General features: G+C 22.6%; 7 protein-coding genes across 7 annotated transcripts; all 7 read left to right on the top strand.

Moving 5' to 3' along the window:
- Window positions 1-1,227: 1,227 nt before the first annotated feature.
- PmUG01_14018500 (gamete antigen 27/25, putative) lies at window positions 1,228-1,959 on the top strand (the record flags this gene model as incomplete). Its single annotated transcript, XM_029007729.1, has 1 exon — window positions 1,228-1,959. One exon carries the CDS (start codon window positions 1,228-1,230, stop codon window positions 1,957-1,959), a length of 732 nt encoding a protein of 243 aa, XP_028864089.1.
- Window positions 1,960-3,311: 1,352 nt separating this feature from the next.
- Window positions 3,312-4,043, top strand: PmUG01_14018400 (gamete antigen 27/25, putative; the record flags this gene model as incomplete). Its single annotated transcript, XM_029007728.1, has 1 exon — window positions 3,312-4,043. One exon carries the CDS (start codon window positions 3,312-3,314, stop codon window positions 4,041-4,043), a length of 732 nt encoding a protein of 243 aa, XP_028864088.1.
- A 1,350-nt stretch (window positions 4,044-5,393) lies between these two features.
- On the top strand, window positions 5,394-6,062 carry PmUG01_14018300 (gamete antigen 27/25, putative; the record flags this gene model as incomplete). Its single annotated transcript, XM_029007727.1, has 1 exon — window positions 5,394-6,062. One exon carries the CDS (start codon window positions 5,394-5,396, stop codon window positions 6,060-6,062), a length of 669 nt encoding a protein of 222 aa, XP_028864087.1.
- A 1,736-nt stretch (window positions 6,063-7,798) lies between these two features.
- PmUG01_14018200 (gamete antigen 27/25, putative) lies at window positions 7,799-8,563 on the top strand (the record flags this gene model as incomplete). The annotated part of the gene is made up of 1 exon (XM_029007726.1): window positions 7,799-8,563. The coding sequence occupies one exon, from the start codon at window positions 7,799-7,801 to the stop codon at window positions 8,561-8,563; it is 765 nt and encodes a 254-aa protein (XP_028864086.1).
- Window positions 8,564-9,812: 1,249 nt separating this feature from the next.
- PmUG01_14018100 (gamete antigen 27/25, putative) lies at window positions 9,813-10,595 on the top strand (the record flags this gene model as incomplete). Its single annotated transcript, XM_029007725.1, has 1 exon — window positions 9,813-10,595. One exon carries the CDS (start codon window positions 9,813-9,815, stop codon window positions 10,593-10,595), a length of 783 nt encoding a protein of 260 aa, XP_028864085.1.
- Window positions 10,596-12,122: 1,527 nt separating this feature from the next.
- On the top strand, window positions 12,123-12,767 carry PmUG01_14018000 (gamete antigen 27/25, putative; the record flags this gene model as incomplete). Its single annotated transcript, XM_029007724.1, has 1 exon — window positions 12,123-12,767. One exon carries the CDS (start codon window positions 12,123-12,125, stop codon window positions 12,765-12,767), a length of 645 nt encoding a protein of 214 aa, XP_028864084.1.
- Window positions 12,768-14,127: 1,360 nt separating this feature from the next.
- PmUG01_14017900 (gamete antigen 27/25, putative) lies at window positions 14,128-14,745 on the top strand (the record flags this gene model as incomplete). Its single annotated transcript, XM_029007723.1, has 1 exon — window positions 14,128-14,745. The coding sequence occupies one exon, from the start codon at window positions 14,128-14,130 to the stop codon at window positions 14,743-14,745; it is 618 nt and encodes a 205-aa protein (XP_028864083.1).
- Window positions 14,746-15,907: the final 1,162 nt, after the last annotated feature.

Genomic DNA, 15,907 nt, shown 5'->3' with positions numbered 1-15,907 from the left:
TTGTGTATATTTAATTTTTTTTTTTTTTTTGTTCGAATTTTTTATGCACATTTTGTGTTTTTAAATCTATATTAAATTTGAATGGAAAATATGGAAATGTATAGAACGTTTGAATTGTTTTAGTTGTATATATATATATATATATATATATATATATATATATATATATATATATATATATATATATATATGTGTACGTTTTTATAGAAAGCAAATTTGTACATTATATTGTAAATAATTAAGCATCTTTACTATATACATCTTTTTTTAACTACATAATAATTTATTGAATTTTTTTTTTGTTTCTTTTATTTAGAACCTAACGTTTTTAAGAATTTTTAACTTGGGTTGAAGTAAATTATAGCTTTATTTAATTAAAAAAAAAAAAAAAAAAAAAAAGATCAAAACGTTCCAGTAGATTCTTATTTAGCATAGATATAATATAGTAAGATATAAAACAAAGAAGAAGTAATAAAAACAAATTTTCTGTAATTATAAATGAATTTTTTATCCTTAATTGTTTATATACTATATGTTTCACCTAATAATAGGTGAAGGCTGGATAATATGCAATAAGTAAATTTGTTATAATATACAGAGAATATATAGCTATAATTTTTACAACTTCGAAAAATTTTTTTTGAAAGAAAAATATGCTATATATATTTTGCATGTATTTGAGAACATTTTTTTTCGTAAAAGGGGGAGTTATATAAATAGCATCTAACGCACGAAGACAGTATTCATAATAATTAAGAATTTAAATTTAAAAAGAAAAAAAAATTATTAATGTAATTTTATTTTATTATTTTTTAAATAAACTAAATTTAAAACAAAAATATATATTTTTTTTTTTTTTTTTTTTCAAGTTTAATATTTTACTATTAAAACTGAAGATATAGAAATATAAAACGACATATATTATAATTTAAATAATATTATTATTTATATAAATGGACTTGTTTCTTTTGTATAAAAGAATAAAAAAATTATAAATATTAAAAAATATATTATTCCCTTAGTATGTTTAAATTATATTTTAATTATATAAATTTCATTGCATTCTATTGGATATACATTTTTACATAGCGCTGTAAAAATTTTAGAAATAAAATTTATCGCATACGCAAGTGCATTATTTTAGCAAGTTCGCTTTTCGAAAATAACAAATTTATTTATATTTACATAGAGATCAAAATTTTTCTTCAATAAAATTTACTGTTTAGCATGAATATATATACCTTCATACAAATCCAAATTTTCGTTATATACGCACTTATAAAGTGCGCTGCTGGTAGCTCGAAAAATCAAGCTCCTTCGTATAATCCACAAGTTCAAAAAACAATTACTGTAGGAGATAAAACATATCAATACAAATATGATCATTATAAGTCTGGTCCCCCTAGGGAAGAAGTTATGAAATGGTTAGATGTAGAGTTTCATGCGTCAACTGATGTGTTATACCACTTATTGCCTTTAGCTAAAGATCCATGGAAACTTTTTAATGAAATAGAGTATTCTGAACGTATATATGATACCGTTCGTGAATATGAAGATAAGTATAAATTTAAATTTAGGGATGAAGAAGCCAGAGAATCTTGTGTTGAAAGAATAAAGGGACGTCTTCTTTATCCTCTATATTTGGAACCATTAACAGAAGATTATTGTAAAATCATACAAAAATATTTTTGGATAGAAGAAAGATTAGAAGAGGAAATGACTGTTAAGATGGATAGGGAAGAAACTTACCAAGATAAGAAGGCAATGAGTAAAAATGAAGATGAAATGAAAAGACTTATAAGTATTTATGAAAAAGGTAGAAGTATAAAACTATCGGACGATATGATCCATTTTACTATAAGTATAGCAAAGGTTTTCCTTGAAGATTACCTAAAATTATATACTGAAGTATATGATAAACTTTCCCCCACAAATAATGATAAAACAAAACAAAAATAATTTAGATTGGGTACTATAAATGTGAACCTAATTTCTATGATCGTTGTAAAACTTAAATATAGTTTACACCCTGTTTTTCCGCTTAGATAAGCAGAATGGGGACGGCACCATTTTTCAATTAATAACTTATAGTTTTTTCTAACATGTTTTTAAATATATAAACAGTTTTTGAGAGTTTTAAGTTTTTTGTTCTTTTGTATACATATTTTATTCTATTAAATCTTCATTAGCGATGTACGGAAAATATGAAGTGCACAGAACGTTTAAATTATTTTGGTTGCCCATATATATATATATATATATATATATGTCTACGTTTTAATTAAAACAAATTTATAAATTGTAGCATATGTAATTGGAAATTTTTTCTTTATACATTTTTTAATCACATATTAATTTATTGCTTTTCTTTTCCTACCTTAATGATTGTGAATTTTACTTTTTTCAGAATTTTTAAGTTGAAGTAAAATGTAATTATTTAATAAAAAAAAAAAAAAAAAAAAAAAGATAAACGTTCCGTTGTTATTTCTTATTTATTACGTAGTTATCTACTACGATATTAAACAGAACAGAATAATAATAAAGCTATTTTTTGTATTTGTAAAGAAATTTTTTCTTCTTTTAATAGTTTATAAACTATATATTTTACTTAGTAACACGTAATTTTATTAAACCACAGTAAAAAAATATAGCTATAATTTTTCTAGCTAGAAACATTTTTTTAAAAGAAAAATGTTGAGCTTTGCTGTTATTTTTTAGCATATCTTTTTTGGAAAAAGGAAATAAATTATATATAAACGACATCTATATGATGTAACAAGAGCTCTCATAATAATTAGGAATTTAAATTTAAAAAGAAAAAAAAAAACTAATATAATGTAATTATTTTATTTTATATTTTTTTTAAATAAAGAAACAAAATTTTAAACATAAAAATATTTTTTTTTTTTTTTTTTTTTAATTTTTGATTTTTTGAAATTCTATCTATTAAAACAGAACATTCAGAAATATAAAATATATATTTATGATGTACATAATATTTTTATATATATTTATATGAACCTTTTTCTTAAGTATAGAAAAGAATTTAAATTTTAAACAAATTAAAAAATAATTTATTTTTGTAAAAATTTATTAAAGTTTTATTTTATTCATATCGATTTTATCTTTGAACAATTTAGATATGTTTTTTTTTTATCACTGACTTTTGTATCTTTATAAATATATAATATATATATATATATATAATAAGTACATTATTTTATAACTTTTGCATCCACTTAGAAAATAATAAATTTATTTTTATTCACACATATAACCTAATTTTTCTTATACAAATTTTATTGTGCACCATGAATATATATACCTTCATACAAATCCAAATTTTCGTTATATACGCACTTATAAAGTGCGCTGCTGGTAGCTCGAAAAATCAAGCTCCTTCGTATAATCCACAAGTTCAAAAAACAATTACTGTAGGAGATAAAACATATCAATACAAATATGATCATTATAAGTCTGGTCCCCCTAGGGAAGAAGTTATGAAATGGTTAGATGTAGAGTTTCATGCGTCAACTGATGTGTTATACCACTTATTGCCTTTAGCTAAAGATCCATGGAAACTTTTTAATGAAATAGAGTATTCTGAACGTATATATGATACCGTTCGTGAATATGAAGATAAGTATAAATTTAAATTTAGGGATGAAGAAGCCAGAGAATCTTGTGTTGAAAGAATAAAGGGACGTCTTCTTTATCCTCTATATTTGGAACCATTAACAGAAGATTATTGTAAAACAATACAAAAATATTTTTGGATAGAAGAAAGATTAGAAGAGGAAATGACTGTTAAGATGGATAGGGAAGAAACTTACCAAGATAAGAAGGCAATGAGTAAAAATGAAGATGAAATGAAAAGACTTATAAGTATTTATGAAAAAGGTAGAAGTATAAAACTATCGGACGATATGATCCATTTTACTATAAGTATAGCAAAGGTTTTCCTTGAAGATTACCTAAAATTATATACTGAAGTATATGATAAACTTTCCCCCACAAATAATGATAAAACAAAACAAAAATAATCTAGATTGGATACTATAAATGTGAACCTAATTTCCTTGATCGTTATAAAACTTAAATAGTTTTTACACTTTTGTTTGCGCGCTGACATCAAAATAATGGGGATATTACCCTTTTTTTATTGATATATTTATATTTTTTTTTAACATGTTGTAACGTATATAAATAGTAATTGTGGGTATTTATAAAGTTTTTCCTTTTTTTTTTTTTTTTTTTTTCATTTGTTTATACATATATTTTGTGTTATTTTTAATCTTCATTAATGATTCGCAGAAAATATGAAGTCCATAAAACGTTTTAGTTTATTTTGGTTTTTTATATATTTTATAATATATATGTATATGCTTTCATTGAAAACAAATTTATACATGATATGTAGTGTAAATAATTGAACTCTTTTTCTATATGCATAATTTTTTAACTAAATAATTTTTTGAATTTTTTTTTGAAACGTTTTTTAATTGTGAGTTTTATGTTTTTAAGAATTTTTAACTTAAATTTGTAATTATTTAATAAAAAAAAAATAATAAAATATTCAATTATTTCATATTTATTAATTATGTTCTACCGTATTACACAACGTAAAAGTAAAAAAATTGCAATGTTTTGTATATGTATAGGAATTCATTCCTTTTTCAATTGTTTATAAATTATATATAGAACCTAGTAAAATAAGTAAATAGGGGATACCCAATTAATGCTTCATTTTATTATACTATGTAGAAAAAGTATAGATATAATTTTTCTAGATAGAAATATTTTTTTAAAGGAAGAATGCTGTATTTTTCTATTATTTTTAAGGATATTTTTCTTTGGAAAAGGAGAATAATATATACAAGCAGCATCTATCATGGAATAAAAGCTATCATAATAATGAAGAATTTAACTTCAAAAAGAAAAAAATTAATACCATAATTTTTATTTTTTTTTTTATATAAAGAAAAAAATTAAATTAGTAATAAAATTTTTTTTTTTTTTTTTTTTCAAAATTTTTTAACATTATTATACAAATTAAAACTAAACAAGAAAAAGAAAAAATGAAAAACGATATAACTCTTATAGATTTATGTGATAATACAATTATATATGCATATAAATGAATGCTTTTCTAAAACATATAATAAATAAGAATATATATATATTTCAAGTAAATTAAAAATTTATTTCCCCCCTTTTAATTTTATCGTTGTATATTAGATATATTTTTTTATCCGTTACTGTAGAATATTTATAAATAATATAACATATATGAACGCCTTATTTTGGAGCATTTACCTAATTTTAGAAAAGAATAAATTTATTTTTATATATACATATGCCCAAAATTTTCATCTGCAATTATATTGTTCGATATGAATATATTTACAGTTTTACAAATCCAAATTTTCGTCTTATACGCACTTATTAAGTGCGCTGCTGGAAGTATAAATGAAGATGCTTATAAAGTAAAGGATTCAAGAACATTAACTCCAGGTCATAAGAAGTATGAATACAAATATGATCATTATAAGGGTGGTCCCGTTAGAGAAGAAGTTAAGAAATGGTTAGATCTAGAGTTTCATACGTCTATTGATGTGTTATACGCATTGTTGCCTTTAAGTGAGGAGGGACATGATATTATTGATATAATAAATAATAGTGACCTTGTTTTAAAAACTCTTCGTAATTTTGAAAATAAGTATTCATTCAGATTTATTGATGAAAATACTAGACAGCATTGTAATGTAAGAATAAAAGGACGTCTTCTATTTTTTGTACGTTTAAAAGAAATAACAGAAGAATATTGTAAACAAGTACAGAAATATTTCTGGATAGAAGAAAGATTAGAAGAAGAAATGTCAGTTAAGGTAGATAAGGAACAAACAATGCAAGAGAAAAAAAAGATGTGTCGTAATATTGAAGAAATGAAAGCTCTTGTAAGTATTTATGAAAAAGATAGAAGTGTACAGTTAACAGAAGATATGATCCTTCATACAGTATGTAAAGCTAGGGGCGTGCTTTTAGATTTAATAAAAGTATAAGCAATTTTATGTTTTAAATTTTTACCAATACAACGTTATGATGGTACGACTATCCAAATACCAGATTCTGATTTTGATGGTAAATTCAGATTCACTGGATTTTGATAAAACATAAATGAATTTTACACTTTGTTTTTCCACCTACCTGAGCATAATTAGAACATGGCCATTTTTCTACTAATAATATATATAGTTTTTTCTACCACATTTTAAAATATATAAATAATTGTGAGTTAAAAATTTTTCACTTTTTTTTTTTTTTTTTTTTTTTTATACATATTTTGTGTATTTAAAGCCTTATTAAAAATGATGCACAGACATTAAGGAGGTTCATTGGACGTTTGAATTACGTTGGTTGTCCATATATATATATATATATATGTGTGTACTTTTTAATTGAATACAAATCTATACATTGTAGTTTTTATAATTTGAGCATTTTTTCTTGTTACATTTAACCCCATATTAATTTATTGTATTTCTTTTTTAGTCTTTAATCTTTGAATTTTTCGTTTTTAAGAATTTTTAACTTGACGTAAATTTGTAGTTATTTAATAAAAAAATAAAATAAAATAAAAAAAGGAAGGAGACGTACGTTCCGTTATTTTTTTTTTTTAAACATAGTTATGCACTGCGATATTAAGCAGAAAAGAAGCGACAAAATAGGAATTTTTGTATTTATAAAAGAATTTTTTCATTTTTTATAAACTATATATAGTACCTAGTAATATATAAAGGGGGATGATAAATAATTAATACTTAATTTAATTATACTATGAAGAAAAAATATAGGAAGTTTTTCTAACTAGAAGTAACTTTTTAATAGAAAAATGTAATGTGTTTTGCTATTATTTTTGAGCATATTTTTTTCGGAAGACGGAAATAATATATATAAACAGCATCTATATAAGGTAAGGGGGTGATAAATAATTAATACTTAATTTAATTATACTATGCAGGAAAAATATAGGAATAGTTTTTCTAACTAGAAGTAACTTTTTAATAGAAAAATGTAATGTATTTTGCTATTATTTTTGAGCATATTTTTTTCGGAAGACGGAAATAATATATATAAACAGCATCTATATAAGGTAACAAGAGGACTCAAATTAGTTATTAATTTAAATTTAAAATTAAATTTAAAAAGAAAAAAGAAAAAAAAATTAATGATGTAAATATATTTTTTTTATTTAAATAAACAAAATTTAAAACAAACAAAATAAATTTTTTTTTTTTTTTTTTTTTTTTTTAATGAATAAACAAAATTTATAACACACATTTTTTTTTCTTCTTTTAAACAAACCGAATTTAAATACACAAATAATTTTTCTTTTTTTTTTTTTTCATAATTTTTCAACTATTTTTACACATTTAAAACAAAACAAAGATAAGGAAAAACTGAAAAACAAATCTTTATGACATATGTAGTAGTACATAATATATGAATGAATACTCTTTTAAAGCATATAATAATATATATTTTAAGGAAAGTAGAACTTTTTTTTATCGCTTTTAACCATAAAGTTTTATTTTATTATATTAATTTCATTGCTTTGTATTAAATATATTTTGTTATTCTTCTCTGTAGAATTTTAATAAATATATATAATATATGAATGTATTTTTTTAAAGGATTTCCGTAAATTTAGCATATAATAAATATATTTATATACCTATTCTCTAATTTTGTTTCAATAAATTTATTGTTCGACATGAATATATATACCCTTTTGCTAATGCAAATTTTCGTCTTAAGCGCACTGATTAAGTGCGATGCTGGATGTATGAGGGAAGATGAATCTAAGGTAGAGGTTCGCAAAACAGATACTGCAGAAGATAAGAAGTATGAATATGAATATGAACATTATATGAATGGCCCCCCTAGAGAAGACGTTAAGAAATGGCTAGATGTAGAGTTTCATGCGTCTGCTGATGTGTTATACCACTTATTGCCTCTCATTAAACAGAAAGTAGATATTTTTGATAAAATAAAGAATACTGACATTGTTTTAAATACTGTTCGTGAATTTGAAGATAAATATTCATTTAGATTTATTGATGAAAGTGCTAGAGAAGGATGTGTTAGAAGAATAAAAGGACGTCTTCTTTATTTTCTAGGTTTGGAATATGTAACAGAAGAATACTGTAAAAAAGTACAGAAATATTTTTGGATAGAAGAAAGATTAGAAGAGGAAATGTCAGTTAAGATGGATGAGGCAAAAACATTCAAAGATAAAAAAAATGTGTGTCGTAATTCCGAAGAAATGAAAAGACTTATATGTACTTATGAAAAGGATAGAAATGTGCATTTAACAGAGGATATGATACTTCATACCGTATGTATAGCTAGGGCTGTCCTTTTAGATTTCCTAAAAGCACAAACTATTGTACCTTCTAAGGACTTACCAATGAAACCAGATGATGATACGTCCCCAGAAATACCAGATTTTAATATAGATTTTGATCGTGGACACGGATGCCCTAGTTTTAATAGAAGATGAACAGATTATACACCTTTTTTTGTCACCTGAGCATAATGGGGACACCAGCATTTTTCTATAAATAAATTTATAGTTTTTTCTAACACATTTAAAAATATTTAAGTAATTGTGAGTGTTTAAGGTTTTTCCCTTCTTATTATACATATTTTGTAGTATTAAGTCTTTATGAAATATTCCTATAAAATGTGGAAGTGCACAGAACGTATGAATTATTTTTGTTGACTATATATATATATATATATTTATGTGTACTCATACATTGAAATCATATTTATAAATTGTAGTTTATATAACTGAACGTTTTTTTTCTATACATTTTTTAAGCTCATAGTAATTTATTTCATTTAATTTTGAGTATTTTTAATTGTATATTTTACGTATTTAAGAGTTTTTAATATAAGTTGAAGTAAACTGTAGTTATTTAATAAAAAAAAAAAAAAAAAAAAAAAAAGAGATAAATGTTCAATAATATCTTATTTATAAACCTAGCTATATATACTACAATAATATACAAAAATGAAGCAAACAAATTGCAGTTTTTTGTATTTATAAAGGAATTTTTTCGTTTTTTAATTATTTATAAACTATATATATTATTACCTAGTAATAGTTGAAGGGGGGTATATCCAATGCTGAATTTTATTATACTATGCAGAAAAATTATAGTTATAATTTATCTAGCTAGAAAAATATTTTTTTAAAAGAAAAATGCTATATATTTCTCGCTTCTATTTTTGAGCATATTTTTCTACGGAAAACGGGAATAATATATACACAGGGAATCTATATAGTTTAACAATAGCACTCATAATAATTAGGAATTTAACTTTTAAAATTAAAAAAATGCATAACATAATTTTATTTTTTTTTTAAATTTCAAGCACTCAAATACAATTAAAACTAAAGATAGAAATTAAAAAACGACTTATCCCTATTGACGTATATAATAGTATAATATCTGTGAATGAAGAGTTATAATTATAAAAGAATTTATGTTTTATGCAAATTAAAAAATATTTTATTCCTTGTAACAAAAAAGATATATGTTATTATATTAGTTTTGTGGCTGTATATATTGGATATATTATTTGTATGTATTCGTGTAAAAATTTTATAAATAAGATATATTACATATAGAAGAGTGAATTATTTTACTGCATTTTTGCTTACTTTTAAAATATTATAAAAAATTATTTTTATATACTGTTAATTCCGTATACTCGTTCCCTCCAGGAATTTATTATTCACGATGAATATATATATCTTTTTACAAATTCAAATTTTCGTCATATGCGTACTTATTAAGTGCGCTTCAGGAAGTATATATTTAGGTGAGTCTATCAGAAGCAGTTTAGGTTCCGAAGAAGTTAATTATGAATACAATTATGAGCATTATAAGAATGGTCCCGTCCGAGAAGAAATTAAGAAATGGCTAGATGTAGAGTTTCATGCATCTACTGATGTGCTATATTACTTATTGCGTATTAGTAAACATAAATGGAATATTTTTTATGATATATTGTTTACGAGCCATATTACAAATGCAGTTCGTAAATTTGAAGAGATGTATTCATTTAGGTTTATTGATGAAAATGCTAGACAGAGTTGTGTTAGTAGAATAAAGGGACGTCTTCTTTACTTTCTACGTCAGGATTATATAACAGAAGAATATTGTAAACAAATACAGAAATATTTTTGGATAGAGGAAAGATTAGAAGAGGAAATGTCAGTTAAGGTGGATAAGGCAAAAACTATTCCAGAAAAAAAAAACGTTTGTAATGATTATGATGAAATGAAAAGAGTTATAAGTGTTTATGAAAAAGGTACAGGTGTGAAATTAACAGATGATATAATTCATTTTACTCTAAGTTTAGCTAGAGGATTCCTTCTAGATTTACTAAAAGCAGAAGGAACTGTTGTACCTTCTACAGATTTACTAATGAATCGAGATGATGATACGTCTCCAGAAAAAGTAGATTCAGATTTTAATTTTAATCGCGAATTCGATTTCGATGATTTTTATAGAGTTTAAACAGTTTCTACACCTTTTTTTGTCGCCTGAGCATAATGGGGAAACAGCCATTTCTGTATTAATAAATTTATAGTTTTTTCTAAATATTTAAAAATATTTAAATAATTGTGAGTGTTTAAGATTTTTTTGTTTTTTTATAAATATTTTGTGTTCTTAAATCTTCATTAAAGATACACGGAAAATATGGAAGTTCATAGAAAGTTTGAATTAATTTGGTTGTTCGTATACATATATTTTTTACTTTTTCATGGAAAATAAATTTATGCATTGTAACGTATACAATTAAACTTTTTTTCTCTTTACACTTTTCAACTACATAATAATTTATTGCATTTCTTTTGGAGTCTTTGTAATCTTTGAATTTTACGTTTTTAAAAATTAAGTTGAACTAAATTGTAGTTATTTAATTTAAAAAAAAAAAAAAATAAGACCAACACACTATGTATTTTAATATTTAACATAATCATGTACTACGATATTAAACAGAATAAAGGTAAGAAAATAAAAGTTTTTTGTATTTATAAAGGAATTTTGTCATCTTTTAATTATTTATAATCTATATGTATTACGTAGTAATTGGTAAAGGGGGGGGGGATTACTTAATGCTAAATTTTATCATGCTATAAATATAGCTATAATTTTTTTAGTTTGAAATATTTTTTTAAAAGAAAAATTCTATATATTTTGTTATTATTTTTGATCATACTTCGGAAAACAGGAAAAATATAAGGTATCTATCGTGGTATAAATGCCATAATAATATGGAAGAATTTAAAATTAAAAAGAAAAAAAATTAATATATGCTTTCTTTTTTCTTTTAGAAAAAAAGAATAAAATTTAAAACAAAAAAATATATTTTATTTTATCTTTCCTTAATTTGTTTTGTTTAGTTTTGTTTAGTTTTGTTTAGTTTTGTTTAGTTTAATTTTGTTTTGTTTTATTTAGTTTTAGTTTTGTTTTATTTTGTTTTATTTTGTTTTATTTTGTTTTGTTTTGTTTTATTTTGTTTTGTTTTGTTTTATTCTCTTTTATTTTGTTTTATTCTCTTTTATTTTGTTTTATTTTATTTTATTTTAGTTTGTTTTACTTTATTTTACTTTTTTTTTTTTTCAAAAATGTTTAAGAATTATATAGCAATTAAAATTATACAAGATATGGAACAATACAAGATTTTTTTTGACTTATATAATACTGTTATATATAGATAACATTTTTTGCTAATTATAAAAAAATATAAAGTTTTACACTAGTTAAAAAATAGTTAACCACAATAGAGTATTAAAGCTATATTTTATTATATAAATTCATTGTTGTATATAAAATATATTTTTTCATTTTGCGATGTCGAACATGAACAGATAATATAACACACATATAAGTGCATTATATTTGAGGATTAACTTATTTTTATAAATTAATAAAGTTATTATTTTTTTATTCCCAAATTTTTCTTAAACAAATTTATTGTTAAGTATGAATATATTTACCTTTGTAAAAATCGAAATTTTTGTTATATACGCACTTAATATGTGCGCTACTGGAAGCAGAAAGGAAGAAAATTCAACTAATGAAAATGATATGGAGCTATTATATTACCCAATGCCCTATAGGTATGTATATGAATATAATGATTTGGAGAATGGTCATGTTAGAGAAGAAGTTAAGAAACTTGGAAATGTTGAGTTTAATGCATCAACTGACTTTATGTATAGTTTATTAAAATATGGTTCTAATAAAAAAATAATGCTTCGTGAAATAGAGAAAACTAAGAATATTTCAAATGTTCTTAAAGATTTTGAAGAGATTTATGAATATCATTTAAATGATGACGAATCCAGGAAAAAATGTATTCGTAGAATACAAAAACGTATCAGATTTATTGTAAATGAAAATACATTAACAGAAAAATACTGCAAACAAGCTCAAGAATATTTTTGGATTGAACAAAGATTAGATGAAGAAATGTCTGCAAAGGTAGATAATCAGAATACTGAAGAAGAGAAAAAAGATATGTGTCAGAATGAAGCTGAAATAAAAAACCTTTTAAGTGTTTTAGAAGAAAAAAGAAGTATAAAACTTCCAAACGGAATGATAGAAAATACTGTAAGTACGGTTGAAGACTTTCTTCTTGATGTATTAAGAAGAACATCCAAAATAACAGTACCATCCTAAGACTTCCCCGTAAAACCAGAATAAACAAGCCATTACAAACTAAATTAATCCCGACGATTAAAATTCGACTATTCATAAGAAAAACTAATTCCGCAGTTTAATTGCCTTGTCTCACGCCATAAAGTGTACACCACGCTTTTTTTATTAATAATTTAAATCTTTTTTAAAACTTGTTCTTAAATATATAAATAATTATTAGTTCTAAAGTGTGCTTTTCTCTTATCGTTTCTTCTATCTTTTGTACACAGTTTGTATTATTATACGTGCTTTAGGGGAGTAAGGGGAAAATAAAAGTAGTAAAATATAATAAATATTTTTTTTTTATTCATATATATAATTTATAAATTTTTATTGAAAATAAGTATATATATATATATATGTATAGTTTATTTAACTAAACATATTTCCTTATAAATGATTTGTTTTTATCCTAATAATTTATTGCATTTCAATTTAAGTCTTTTTAATTATTAATTACACCTTTTCAGTTGTTTCGCACGTTAAAGTAAACTATAGTCATTTCATATGGAAAGCAAAAAATCCAAAGCGTTACATTGTTTCTTATTTATCCTAAATATGTTCTATAATATTTAAGAAAATTGACGTAAAAAAATTTATTTTTTTTGTATATTTGTAATGTTATTATTTCCACTTTTAATAGTTTATAAATTATATGTATCACCTTGTAATAAATGAATAGGTAATAAGTAATACGAATTTTATTATAGTATAGACAAAAAATATAACTAAAATATTGAAAGCTTAGGAATAACTATTTAACAGTAAAATATTGTATGTTCTGGTTGTATATTTCAGAATATTTGTTTAGTAAAATGGGAATAAAACACATATAGGTAGCATCTATCGTGCAAAAAAAAAAAAAAAAGGAATAATAAATAAGTATTAAAATTTAAAAAGAGAAAAAATAATCAAGTAAATATTTAGTTCTATTTTAAAAAAGTAAAATTTATAATAAGAAAAATATTTATATTTTTCAACTTTTTTCAAGATTTGTGTTTCTATTTGTACGATATATGTAAATTCAAAAAAAAAAACATTTAATTATTTGCATAATATTATTATATATAAAGTAACTTTTCAGCTAATTATAAATGAATATACATTTGAAAAAAAATAAAAAATATTTTTTTCCTTCAAAAACTAAGCAATTACATAGTATATTATATAAATTCATTGCTGTACATTATATATATTTTTTTACATAGTAATGTAAAAATATTTATATAAAATATAATAAACATCTTAATTATTTTTGAGCATTTCATTATTTTTAAAAAATGATAAATTTGTTTTTATTTGTATATTCCATAATATTTCCTTTTTGAATTTATTGTTTGACATGAATATATATATATTTTTGCTAATCGAAATTTTAGGAATACATATATTTATTAAGTGCTCTGCGGAATGCGTAAAAGAAAATTACCCTGATCATATTGAAAAGATAACAACACGTAACAGAGGAGAATGCCCATATAAATTAATTTATAAGCCTTTGCCGAAGGGTATTGTAATAGAAGACGTTATAGAACTTCTAAATATAGAGTTTCAAGCAACAATTTATTTTTTGTTTTTGGAATTATTGCCTCTCAACAAACACAAGGCAGATAAAACAGACAAACGAGAACTATTTTCAAGAATAAGCTTCGATTATCTTGAATTACCTATTCTTTATTTTATGAAACACCTTGGATATAGTTTTAAGGATGAGAGATCCAGAAATAGCTGTATTAATAGAATGAAAAAGCGTCTTGATTTAATTGTAATTGAAGGTATCTTAACAAAGGAATATTGCGAACGAGCTCAAAAATATTTCTGGATTGAACAAAGAGTAATTGAGGAAATGTCCGTTAAGGTATTTAAAGAAAAAACTGATGACAAGCAAAGGAATATGTGCCAAAACGAACTTGCAATAAAAAGTCTTATAAGCAAATTAGAAAGAGGTAGGAGCATATAACTATCAGAAGGAATGATAGCTAATACTGTAAGTACAATTGAGGACTTCCTTCTTGACGTATTAAGAACATCAAAAATTAAAGAAACACCCAAAGACTCTCCTAAAAAAAGTTGAAGTTCGTCTTCATAAATGAAGATGTACTTTACAACGAAAACTTTACAAGTAATGAGTGAAGCTGGTTGTAGGTATTGATTTTCATGTCAATCTGAACAATGTGTTCTCCAATGTTAATATATAAGAGTTTTTTCTAACAATATTTATAATATATAATTAACTATGGGTTTTATAGTTTGATATTCGTATATGGTTTTTTCTATTTTTTGTACTTTTTTTATATTATTATACCTGCATTAGCAGAGGGATAAAAATATGGAAGTGGTAGAAAATACGAAATGTTTTTTTTTATCTATATATATAATGTGTACTTTTATGCTGAAAATGAATTCATAAATTTGTGTAGTTTATTTAATTTAACTTTTTTCTTTATTTATCATTAGTTTTTAACTACAGAATTTATTGCATTTGTTTTGAGTCTTTTTAATTGTTAAACGTTTTTAGTTTTTGGTAACATATATTGAAGTAAACTACAGTTTTTTTATATAAACGAAAAAAAATAAAAAAAAGGCATTTCCTAGTTTCCTATATAACTTAGATATGTTCTATGATATTAAACAAAATGGATGTAAAAAAGTTTAATTTTTTTGTATATTCATAAAGTTAATTTTGCTCTTTTAATAGTTTCTGAATGATGAATATCATCTGGTAATTAGTGAACTGGTGATAAGAAATACATAATTTTATTATTCTATAAACAAAAAATATAACTTTAATATTTAACGTTTAGCAATAAATATTTAGAAGAATAATATTGTTTATTTTCTTGTATATATTTCTTTAATAAAATAGGAATAATACATATAAATGGCTTCAATGACGGAATAAAAAAGGTAGTTATAATTAAAAATTAGCATTTAAAAGGAAAAAATATAAACTTTGCTTATTTTTATTTTATTTTAAAAAAAGAAAATATGTATGAAAAATATTATTTTTCTTTCCATGTTTTTACAATATTTATTTTAATATTAATAGAAGACACAGAAACATAAAAAAAAAAAAAAAATTTTATTGTTTGTATAATAATGTTAAATGTAAATGAACCTTT

The sequence above is a fragment of the Plasmodium malariae genome, assembly GCF_900090045.1.
Source record: "Plasmodium malariae genome assembly, chromosome: 14".
In the NCBI taxonomy this organism is placed as follows: domain Eukaryota; phylum Apicomplexa; class Aconoidasida; order Haemosporida; family Plasmodiidae; genus Plasmodium; species Plasmodium malariae.
The sequence above is the reverse complement of the archived record's forward strand: the minus strand, read 5'-3'. Positions and strand labels throughout refer to the sequence as shown.